This window comes from Gambusia affinis, linkage group LG12 (genome assembly GCF_019740435.1).
Source record: "Gambusia affinis linkage group LG12, SWU_Gaff_1.0, whole genome shotgun sequence".
In the NCBI taxonomy this organism is placed as follows: Eukaryota; Metazoa; Chordata; class Actinopteri; order Cyprinodontiformes; family Poeciliidae; genus Gambusia; species Gambusia affinis.
In genome coordinates, this window is record NC_057879.1 from 9,859,268 (window position 1) to 9,871,314 (window position 12,047).

At 43.4% G+C, this 12,047-nt stretch overlaps 1 protein-coding gene across 2 annotated transcripts in view; it reads left to right on the top strand.

The window, feature by feature from the left end:
- chd7 (chromodomain helicase DNA binding protein 7) overlaps positions 1 to 12,047 on the top strand; it is a 100,322-nt gene that overhangs the window by 84,606 nt on the left and 3,669 nt on the right. For both annotated transcript variants that reach the window (XM_044134120.1, XM_044134121.1), the window contains exons 27-38: positions 1,651 to 1,754; positions 3,379 to 3,508; positions 4,088 to 4,203; positions 5,074 to 5,494; positions 5,590 to 5,798; positions 7,464 to 8,441; positions 8,691 to 8,851; positions 9,591 to 9,845; positions 9,926 to 10,096; positions 10,173 to 10,406; positions 11,367 to 11,582; positions 11,693 to 11,833. In XM_044134120.1, coding sequence (XP_043990055.1) covers positions 1,651 to 1,754; positions 3,379 to 3,508; positions 4,088 to 4,203; positions 5,074 to 5,494; positions 5,590 to 5,798; positions 7,464 to 8,441; positions 8,691 to 8,851; positions 9,591 to 9,845; positions 9,926 to 10,096; positions 10,173 to 10,406; positions 11,367 to 11,582; positions 11,693 to 11,833 — 3,136 coding nt within the window. The remainder of the gene's footprint in view (positions 1 to 1,650; positions 1,755 to 3,378; positions 3,509 to 4,087; positions 4,204 to 5,073; positions 5,495 to 5,589; positions 5,799 to 7,463; positions 8,442 to 8,690; positions 8,852 to 9,590; positions 9,846 to 9,925; positions 10,097 to 10,172; positions 10,407 to 11,366; positions 11,583 to 11,692; positions 11,834 to 12,047) is intronic.

The window sequence follows — 12,047 nt, forward strand, 5'->3', positions numbered from 1 at the left end:
GGCAGCAAGCGCTGCAGTGCAACGGTCCAGATGTAAATGTTAGAGGAAGTGCTTCCTTCACCTCCTCCTGACGACCCCTCCCCTGCCTTATCCGTCTTTTCCTCACTTTACATTTTCCTTGCCATCTGTCCATTTCTTTCTTCCAGCAGTGCTCTTTAGTCTCATCTCCCATCCCCCTTTTGCCCCGCCACCCAGATGTGAATGCATTTATAATGGGGAGCATGTGCACTCAGTTGTTCCTCTCCCACCTCCTTTTTTTTCTTCTTCCCCCCTCTCCCTTCCTCCACGCTCAATGGCTACTGTGACAGACCCGAATGTGTGTGCGTTTGTCAGCGCGTGCCAGACAAGAGCATACGGGGTGCCATCGTGCCAACATATGCCAGGGGGATTTAGCATGCCAGTCTTGGCGCGCTCACGTTTGGTGTGTGTTTTGCCAAGGCCAGGCATGCTGCTGTTTGCAGAGATAAGGGGCCGTTTCCCTGGTTTCTTCTCTCCTCCTGTCACCCTCAGTCTTTCTGCTCCTATTGTGTTTCGTACCCTTTCTCTCCAGAAATGGCTGGATATACAATTCACTTCCCACAATGGAGGATATTTCTGCAATTATTCTGTGTTTAAGCATCAACAAAAAAAAAGTTTAATTGCATGCATGGTCAAATGGTCTTGGTTGGACTCATAGTGCAGTGGTTCTTATAACAAGCACCACTTTGGTAAAGAAGAAGTAATTTTCCACCATCTTGTCTGGCATTTTAAAACTAACAACAAAATGTGGCCTTTTTCAAATGTTTTAAGTGATAACAAAATAAACTCTGCATGCTCACTTGGATGTCTTTGGAAATGTGTTTCCTTCATTTTCTCAGAATTTGAAATGTCCTATTTTGAAGTTGGGAATGATGTAACAAAATTTGTAGCAATAGCTGCAGTAAGTAATATATATTTTAGACAATTTTTTGTTTTATTTATTATATTATTTGATTCCAATTCTAAACCAAAGCTGAGTTTTGAAGTGACTGGAAGAACATTGGTATTTCCCTTTATAGAGTTACATTTTAGCTTTATATTTATTTATATAATAAATATAAATTTAATTTAGATTTATATACCTTCCCTAGTGTGTTTACACTAGAAGGAAATGCAGTGTGAGGAGCTTAAACTTCTTAAAACCTACATTTTATAATAATTGAGAACTTTTTAAATTGGTCCAAAATGGATTCATTACAAGATTTGATAGCAGCTTCTGATTCCTGGTTTTTGTAAAACTTCAACCTGATAACTCAGATTGTAGCATTTCCCATTTTTTCTTTATGAACCGCTACATGAGAACTAAGATAGTTAAAAGATTTTCTTTTTTTTTTTCCTTTTATCATAACAGACTGATTTTGAAAGTAAAAAAAAATAGCAAACTTGTAATATCAGTAGTAAAACAACAAATTGTATGTTTGTTTTTTTTAGTAAATCACCCTACATATTGGGTATTCTGGTATATAGGGAATGTTTTTTTGTGAACTCTGTCAACTTTTAATGCGTCTCTCCCATAAGAGTGTGGTTTTTAGACGTTTCCTTTTCTGGATGAATATGCTAAACTGATTTCATACTGAAGGACCCACTAATAGCTCAGGCTGATAATAATGTGCTGTCGTCTCTGTTCCTCAGCGTGTTGGATATCTGGATCCCTCAGCCGTTCCACGCTGAGGTCCCAGCTGACTGGTGGGACACAGAGGCTGACAAGTCCCTGCTCATCGGCGTCTTCAAACATGGTAACGGACACACACACACACACACACACACGCACACAACTCCACGCTTGGATAATGTCAACACCTTCACACACACTCAGACACTCCAGTGGCTTCCAGCAGAGTAAGCATCACGCAAGCAGCTACACACACCAGGCGAGCGCTCATACCACCCGCTTGTCCTGCCACCAGTTGATTGGTGTTGCTATGGGGACGGCGGTACGCAGCTGGCAGGCTCGGAGTGCAGTTGGGAGGGTGATTGATGGCCGTTTTCACCACTGGCTGCACAAAACACACACAGTTACAGGTGTTGACTTATAAACGAAGTTTACCTCAGCATTTCACTATCAAATTCTTTACCCTCTGGTTTTTATTATTTTAAATATCTGAAAATGTTGCGTTAAACTATTACCGACCAATGGGTGTGGACCCGGTTAATGCGTTCAGAGTTGATTTGCTTTATATAAAGGCCCTCATTCATATTAATTTGGAATAATTGTCATAATTTTTCCATCATTGCCGCCTTCTATGATTCAATTAGGACACATACACACGCACAAGCACACACAGCGCAACACAAAAGGCCTCACCCGTAGTTAATCATAATCCTTATTCACTAGGGAGGCCCTTCAGGGGGACTAACACACGCATACTCACCCAGCTTTGTGCACAGACACCAAACAACGCTCGGCACACACATACAGAAGAGTGATGGCCTATAAAGGCCCCGATGATTAACGTTTGGCTGCGGGCGCGGAGCTGCGAGAGTGAGACGGAGCGACGGTTAGGAGCGCTGCCTTACATCTTCCTAATGGAAATTTGATGGAGAGAGAGAGAGAGAGAGATGAATGAAAGGTTAAAGAGACGGCGTGGCTGTTTTCCTGAGCTCCTCCTCCTCCTGTCCTCTCCCTCCTTCTTTTTCCTCCTTCACATTTTGCTCTCATTCCTTCCACTTCTTTTTTTTTTCCTCTCTCTCCTTCTCTTTCCCTCTCCTGTACTTCCTGATGCGTCTCTGTAGGATCTGCACGTTCCAATCTTTTCTGCCTGAACGCTCCTAACGGACAAACACGCAGAGTTTATCACACTCAGTAGCTCACTTTCACTGGACTCCATAACACACACACACACACACACACACACACACACTTTACTCCTCTTCCTGCTCATTCCCTCTCTCCCTCCCTCCTCTCTCTGACACAAATAAGCACCTGCAGGCTCACTTGGATCGGTGCGCGCACATGCAGGCCAGAGGCGAGTGTGTGCACACGCGCATGCACGCAGGCCGTGTATTGTCAGCAGCTGGCTCCTGGGGTCTGCCCTTCTGCTGCTGTTTTTGTCTGTTCCTTCATTTAATATGGACGCTGTGTATGCATGCGTTTGCCTGCACAGCTCTCCGTCTGTTGAACACTTGAGCTAGAAAGCACAACTTATTTCCAGCCTTTCTCCTAAGAGTTTCCCTTCAGCCTTGGTTAAAATGAATCTTTTTAGTTTCTCTGAAGTGAACCGGTATCCAGACCACAGCTTCTCCCACACCTTCCGACCTGTGTTCCTGGCATTAGTGTATATATATATATGTATATATATATATATATACATATATATATATATATATCATAATTTCCTTCTCCCCCCCCAATCTCTTCAGGCTATGAGAAGTACAACTCCATGCGTGCCGACCCTGCCCTGTGCTTCTTGGAGCGAGTGGGCATGCCAGACGCCAAAGCGATCGCCGCTGAACAGAGGGGCTCCGACATGATGGCAGATGGCATTGAGGGGTAAGACAGCTGACCAAAAGGCAGCCCTGCTCTCACCAAAGCTTATTTAGTGCTACTTTTTGTGAGTTCTGTTACTATTTATTTATTATTTTTTTTTGCATAGACTGAACGTGACGCTTTGTATTGTACTAGCGTCTGAGGTTTTCTCCTCTGTAGTAAAAAATGAAGTAGGGGTGGGCATTTATCGTGATAAATTTCTAAGAATTTAGATTTATTGTTGGTACAATAAATTCCAGTTATTGTTTGCCGACATTATAGTATTTTCTCCATTGTTTGTTCAATGTGAGCGTCAATAAATGTGATTAAATGCAGTTTCTCTGAACAGGTCACACTTTTTTATGTGACTGGTGTTCTAAAGAAGTATGTTATAAAACTGTTTGTTTTTCCAGAGCAGTAGTTTACAGTTATCTAAAAAATAAAGTAATAAATAGTTAGCGTTATCACAATAACACCACAAAATATTGCTATAAAATTTTAAGTTCCCATCGCCCAACCCTAACATTAATGATATCTTGTCATTAGATCGACTACTTGTTTAAATTTTAAGTTAATTTCTTGGTTATTTCTTTACGTCTTTAGTGAGGATGAGGATCCAGAGTATAAACCGATACGTATGCCATTTAAAGACGACCTGGACGATTTCACCAACTCTCCCCTGGATGACAAAGATGATGCAGTTGAAGGCGAGACTGAAGGTAATTTATACCAGTGGAAATCATGATGAGAAAACAATAAATTTACCAAAGATTTTATAAAATTTTAAGGATTTGCTTAATGTGTTCCGACTCATCACTTTTAAAAGGGCGGGTTAGGATTTTTGAAGTTGGGCTCTGGTGAAAGGTGACGAGTAGTCAATATCTTACCTGCAGTAGACGACTGTTTTGACATCTTAAATTCATATTAGTTGGTGCCAGAGGCCAACGCTGCCATCTAGTCTAAAACAGTGTGTTCCTATAAAAGGCAATAAGTGTGACTGTCGCATGTCTATGTAATTGAGTTTGCCTGGTTTATATATAATTCACTGAGAATGTTAATTAAGAAGGTTAATATGCTTACAATGGAAATGGGCACCAACCCTAAATCAGTTCCTAACTTGAGGGATTTTATAGACTAGCCATCAGCTTCTGCAGCCAAATAATATGGATTCATCCTAAATGAAAACTTTAAGGTCTCTCTGTGAGTAAGAAATTAATATTAATTAATAGAACAAATATTAAAGTAAAATTTTAAAAAAAGCAATTTTTTGTAATAAATTACCTCAGGGTACTAAACAACTGGCAGCAGAACAATTCAGCATTTTCCAACAAAACACATCATTAAACCTGCAAATGTTAGCAATTTTTTAACAGCTCACAAATGTCACTTTATGTGTCCCATATGTCCCAGTTTGTTACAGTTACTGGACTAAGCTGTCCAAACAGGAGCCAGATCCATCAAACCTGGAACAAAATACAAGCCGACATAAAATATCAGTGTTTTATTAGCTGCCTGTACCCAGCAGATGCATATCAGGGGATTTTATGAAAACAGTTTAAATACATCAAGTTTTATTCCTTCCCTTGCAGTTAAGTCAGGTGAAAATGGCCAGAACGTACCGTCAGTGGGCGGAGCTTCTGGCTCCAGCGAGCGACTGTATTGGCCAGCGGCCTCGGCCCTGACGGCCAGGCTTCGCCGTCTGATCACGGCCTACCAGCGCTCCAACCGCAGAGAGCAGCTCCGTCAGGAGGCACTCAACAGACCCGACGGTCGCCGACGACGACGCAGGGAGTTCCTGCCTTCCATCCCCATGGTTCCTGAAACGGGAGGCGCTACCACGTACATCCAGGATGGCACGGGGGTGTTCATGACAGAAGGAAGCCCATATTTGGCTAAAGGAAGCGCTTATTTTGCCAAAGGTGGTCAGTTTCTGCCAGAGGCTTCGCCAGTGATGACGGCCAACTCCCTGATGTCTGATGGATCCCTGTATTATAGAGAGAGGAGACAAAGGTACTGTCGTGTTCAACAGATACACTGCATAGAGTTTTAAAATGACTCTGCTCTTATTAACACCTTATGGGTATTTGTTTTTATCTTTTTTTCAGGTGGACGCGTCGTGAGGAGGCAGACTTCTACCGTGTTGTGTCCACCTTTGGAGTCGTGTTTGATACGCAGCGTCAAAAGTTTGATTGGACCCAGTTCCGAGCGTTTGCCCGGCTGGACAAAAAAACAGATGAGAGTTTGGAGAAATATTACTACTCATTCATTGCCATGTGCAAACGGGTGTGCAGGATGCAGGTCAAGACCGAGACAGGTAACAGGAACGAGCCGCGAAGGTTTTACTGATCATAATTCAGGGTTTCCCTTGGTGTGTTGTAGACCTGGCGGGCCACCGGACTTAGCAGTGCTCATTTATTTAAGTTTTTTTTTTAATATTTGCATTTTTTTTAAGACTTTATAGTTGGTGCTCAGATATTAATCTTTCAGTCTTTTAATAGCACATAATTATCAGTAATATTGTAAAATTTTATGACAACTTTAAACATTTTTTTAACCCAAAAGTACAGGATGAATGACTGCCGAGCGCCCCAACCACCGGGCTTAGCAAGTTTTGGTTTACTCTTTTCTCACACTACAACTGAAAAGTTGGGTTTATCTGAAACATTTGTGCCATGCCTTTTTTTCTCTTCAGAAGTGTCAAAAAGAGTCGACTTGTGCATAAATGAGTAGAAGTTAAGACGTTAATTTCATTATCCAAAAATGGAAAACGGCACATGGCACAACTGCAACATAACCGTCCACCTACCATGGCGTGTTGTTCGGATTTCTGGCCTTTATGGAAGAGTAGCAAGAAGAAATCCAGTAAAGTCACGTTAAAGACGGCACAAGGAGAAGGAATTAAAAAATTAACCTTTTTGGACAGGATGCCGAATGCCTTTCTCGTCACCATGAACACACGATCCTCAAGATGAAACACTGTTGGCAGCATTGTGCTGTCGGGATGCTCGTCTTCTGCAGAGACAGGGAAGCGGGTCACAGTTAATAGGAAGATGGATGGAGTTAAGTCCAGGAAAATCCTGGAGGAAAACCTGTTAGAAAACCTGTTAGAGGCTGCTAACGACTTCAGCTTCCAGCAGAACGGCAGCGTCCTGCTGTATAGAATGACGCTTCTACACGGCAATAGAAGCGTTCAGATCAAAACATTTTTATTTGTTAGAATGGTCAAAGTCTAGATCAAAACCTCAATAAGAATCCGTGGCAGGACTTTTATATTATTCAAGCTCTCCACCCAATCTGACTGAACTCGAGGTGTTTTTATTAGTGGTGGGACTTTATTTATAGTAGTTGATCGCAGGTTCTGTAATTAAGCGCAATTAATTGCTTTTATGTACATGAACAACAAAGATATTTATTGATTTTAATCTGCTATTCAACAAGTATTTCAGAAATTCCTGATCATCTGGGCGGCTTTTTTTTTTTTTTTTTTTTAAACCTAACTTTTGAATTGTGGGCTGTGGACGATGACATTTCCAGATGTCGCTTCTGCATCAGATTTACAGGCGTATCAGAAACGAGCAAATGCGAAGGTTTCCCCTGGAAAAAAATAAATACTTGTGGCAAAGAAATTGAAATTTTTAATATGTTAAAATCTATGTAACAATCAAATTTAACACTGTAAAGTCCCAGCCCTAGTTTTTATGCACAATAGTGGGTCAGGAAGCATTAATCTAAAGATGTAAAAGGTGTAAAGACTAAATTTGATTCTGTAAATATAAATTCCCTTTGAAATTTCCAACATATTGTTGCATCATTCTCCTTATGATTTATAATTAAGCTCCTCTTTGTTCCAAAATGCCGCCATTTGTGTTTATAATGACAAACTGTGAAAAGGAAAAGGGAATAATTTTTGCAAAGCATTTTATGTTTGTGTCTCTTAAGCTCAGCTTGTGATTTTTTTTTTTTTTTTTTTTTCCCTCAGAACTCCCAGACCCGACTCTGATCATCGACCCGATCACCGAGGAGCGCGCCTCTCGCACCCTGTACCGCATCGAGCTGCTGCGCCGCATCCGAGAGCAGGTCCTCCCTCACCCGCTGCTGTCCGAGCGCCTCAAGCTCTGCCAGCCGTCTCCGGACCTGCCCGAGTGGTGGGAGTGCGGGCGCCACGACCGTGACCTCCTCCTGGGGGCCTCGAAGCACGGCGTCAGCCGCACGGATTATCACATCCTCAATGACCCCGCCTTGGGCTTCCTGGAGGCCCACCAGCGCTTCACCAGTCAGCGAGGCCCTGGCGCCGTCAGCATCGGCGCTCTTGGAGAACTCGGCAAAATCGGGATGGGGATGGCAGAAGCGGCCTCTGCGCCACTTCTCACTGCTGCAGAGCTGGAGAGTGCCGCAGCCGCTGCCAAAATGGCCGTGGACACAGCTAAAGAGGAGGAAGAAGGGAAGGCTGTAAAGATGGAAGAAGAGAAAACAGAAGTGGAGGTAAAAATGGAAACGGAGGAGGAAGATTCCAGCAACATTCCATGTATGAAGACTGAACCCCTTGAGCAAAAGGGAAACCAGGACGATGCTGATGAAGGGAAAGAAGAGGCAGCAGCTTCACCCACGAAGGTCAAAGCCGAAGACGTTTTGCCAAAGGTTGAGAAAGACGATGATGAAGTGAAACCAGAAAGCCAGACAACAAATGACCAAGATCATGACATGTCAGAAGAGAAGAGCAGCACAAGCCCTGAATGTCACCTAGGCAACGAGAAAGACGTTGGCGCTGAGCTCCCAGAATCCTCTGCTGAAGCACAACTTGGCCCCAAGACTGCAGAGGAGGAAGATGGCGAGGAGAAGGAGGCTTCTGAATGTCTTAAATCTCCAAAGTCTGCCGAAACCGAGAAAAGCCCAGAGGAAGAGGAGGAGGAGAGGCTGGATGAAGATGACAAATCGGAGAAGTCTTCTCAGGCTGAAGGTATTTCAACATCCTTTATTTGCTTTTATTTTGCTGCTTTTCTTTCCCCCCACCACCCCATCTCTCTTCTGACCCCAACGCCCAGCTACAGGCCTATTTCTGGTGTTTCCCCTTGTGACTCGTCAGTGTCTTAATGAGCATCAGCTCCAAGAAAAGAGAATAAAATGAGTTTGGATCCCTTGATAACAATTTAAAAGATCTTTTTTTAAATGAAGGCTTCGGAAAGTGACTTTGTTTCTCTCCTCACAGCGAGCGCAAGGCAGAAGAACTTCGACGAGGAGAGCATCGCTTCTCTGAGCACGTCCGTACGGGACGAGACCCGAGACGAGTTCTGTCCCGACGACCTGCAGGAAACGTCTGCGCTGCACACCCTGCAGGACCGTGCCTACGCCTTCTCTTTCTGGCCTAAGGTACGTCGACAACAAGAGCCGCCACAGACTTGTTGATTATTTTGCTGCCATGGAACTCAAATGTTTCAGAATTGGTCAACCTGCAGGGGCATTTGTGGCCCTCTGCAGGATTTTGGGCAACCCCACCGACCTGCAAGCAAAGCTGGTTGATGCAGATCTTATGCTTTGTTTTAAAATCTTTTATTGCAACATTTTTACATATAAATAACTTCATCTTGTATATACATTAATTAAAAAAAAATATCATATATTTATTATCAATGTTTTTGTGTTGTCATTTTTGGAGTAATGAGAACCCCAATCATGCACCGGCTTCTTCTGAAAAACAAATCAAGCTGCTGAAATGATTAAAAACTAACTCAAAAAAAGAAAAGAAAATTGTGGATCTGTCTTGCACCAATGTTTTCTACTAAACTTTGTTTTTAATGTTCATTTCAATAAAAATTTTTTAAGTTCATTATTGAGCAAATAAAATAAAAACGGGGCCAAAAACTTTTTTTCTATATTTTACAGAAATCTAACATTTTTGTGGTCACACATGCTTCCAGCATAAGGATTTTGTCCCTTATGGCAAAAAATGTGGACACCACTGGCTTAAATGAATTAAGCCAATACTGAGTCTCTCTAGTTGAACTTATTGGTTCGCATTGTCTAAAAAACGGTTTACTTTTTAAAAGATGTTTACTCCCTGCAGTCAGAAGCCTCCTAACAAACAAACTCGCCCCTCCTTTACGTCCAGGACCGCGTGATGATCAACAGGCTGGACAACATCTGCGAGGCTGTCCTGAAGGGCAAGTGGCCCGTCAACAGACGGCACGTCTTCGACTTCCCTGGCAACCTCTTGCCCGGTCACGGCTCCGCGGCAACCGCAGCCGCCGTAGCCATGGTGAGCGAGAGCCCGCTGCAGAGGCGGAGTCTGGCCGAGCTGACGATGGCCGGCATCCACACGCCGTACAGCGGGAGCGAAGACAAAACACTCTCTCCGCAGGTTCATGTGAGTGCTGATGCAAATGACACCCTGAGTTTGGCAGGTAGCTTCTGTCGATTGCTAAGCGTCGTAAGTGTTGTGTTCAGGACGACGCTTTGAGCCTGACGGTGCCTCGACAGAGGAGGAGGAGAAGGAAAAAGATTGAGATCGAGGCAGAGAGAGCGGCGAAGAGGCGGAACCTGATGGAGATGGTGGCTCAGCTCAGGGAAAGCCACGCCGCCGCAGAGTCTCAGAACCAGGCCATCGACCTCACTAAGGTGCTCACAGGAAGTCCTTGTTCAGTCTCCAGCTGCTAGATGGTTTCATGGTGATTTACAGAAACTCTTCCATCAGGGCGTGCACCACCATTACAAGGCTTCTCCGTCATTGGCCGGCTTCCCCAGTGCCTTGATGACAAACCCTTCCCTCAAGGCCCAGATGGATTTGCTGCAGCAAGTCCCGCCTTCCGGACACAGAGCCAACGGTTCGTTGGACGCCGACCTGCCCATCACAAAGAGGAGGCGGGGCCGCAGGAAAAATGTGGAGGGCCTGGAGCTGCTGTTCATGGGCAACAAGAGAGCAGCCGGGGTACGTGCAACGGTTAAAGGGGACACATTATGCTTAATTCACATTTTGCACGTTTTTGTACTTCCATTTTGGGTCTTCTGTCACTTCCGATACCAATAAAGACATCTAAAGATTAGCATCTGATACAGGATTGACTGGATTTATTTATTTTTTTAACACAGACATTAACCAGTACCTGTACATGATAATAGTTTCACAAGCTTGGTCAAACATCTAAATACAACACAACTTCATTTGTTCAGTTTGTGTAATTACGATTAATTGCACAGGCAAAGTTAAATAAATAAATAAGAAAGAAACTGTCAAAAACAAAAAGTTGACTAAATTTAACTACAGCAAACCTCTTTGCAAATGGCTGAGAAAGTTTAATTAGGAATGTAATCTAAATATAATGTAAAATGAATAAGAAAGCATGATGTCACAGCGCAAAGTATAGAACTAGACTAAGTAGATCTGCCCTTATTGGTCAGGCACATTGCCACCAATACCTGATCTAGAATTAACTTTTTTCAATATCAAGACTGATACAAATATTAATATCTGATTGGTGCATCTCTAGTCTCTACTGCTTCTAAAAATAGACCATGCGCCTGTTTTGCATTCTTGTTGGTTGCGCAGAAGGCTCTACTTCTGCTTTTCAAAGATGTACAGTTGTATAATTGTGCAACTGTTTGCAGCCATTTTGTGCCAGTGTAAACATTGAGTTGGGGGTCTTAGCAAGCACCAGCTTATTTGGATTTAAAGAGACAGAGCCCTAATGCATTTTGAAAGGAGCTCAAAATACCAGACTAAAATCTCATTATCTGACACTGATATGGTGCAGAAAATGTAACAATTGCTTCGGATATCCTATAGAACTAACCTAACCTGTTCAAGTAAGCATGCTAGGTCACCTTTAAAGATGTTTTATGTGCTCATGTTTCTTCAAGCTGTGTTAAACTAATCCCTCGTCGTTTCCAGGATGATCCCGATGGGACAAAGGTTCCAGGAGTGGAGGCGGTCCAGGAAGCGCCCCAGTCCCACAGACCGATCAGCGTCCCGGAGCAGAGCCCCAACGCCCGCTCTCTGGCCTCAGGCAGCCTGGAGGAGGAGGAGACGCCCGTCTCCAGCAAAGACCTGGGAGAGTGGCTGAGACAGCATCCCACATACACCATGGACATGACTGGATTCACACCAGTAAACGCTCTTCATTCATACAACGCTCATTTATTCATCGTTTCACCGACGTTTTTCTGTTCTTTAGTTTTGCTGTGCTTCACGCCTCACCTCTCTGTTCTCGTTTCTAGAAGAGCGAGGAGTTGCTGTTATCTCAGTTCTCCAAGCCCAAGCAGAAGCGCCATCGCTGTCGAAACCCCAACAAGATCGACATAAACACGTTGACCGGGGACGAGAGAGTGCCTGTGGTCAACAGACGGAATGGACGCAAGGTAAACGTCCATTTTGACACGCGTCTCAGAAACAACAGGAGAACATACAGCAATACGAAGAAGTCAAATTATGATTAATTTGTTACTTTTGGGGCCATTTATGTTTAGCTTTTATATGTTCTATGAATTTAGTTTTTCCTGGAGGCAGTTAAAATGTACTTAAGTTGACATAACCAACATAAAGTTTTAGAAAGAATCTACTAGGTAGTGCATT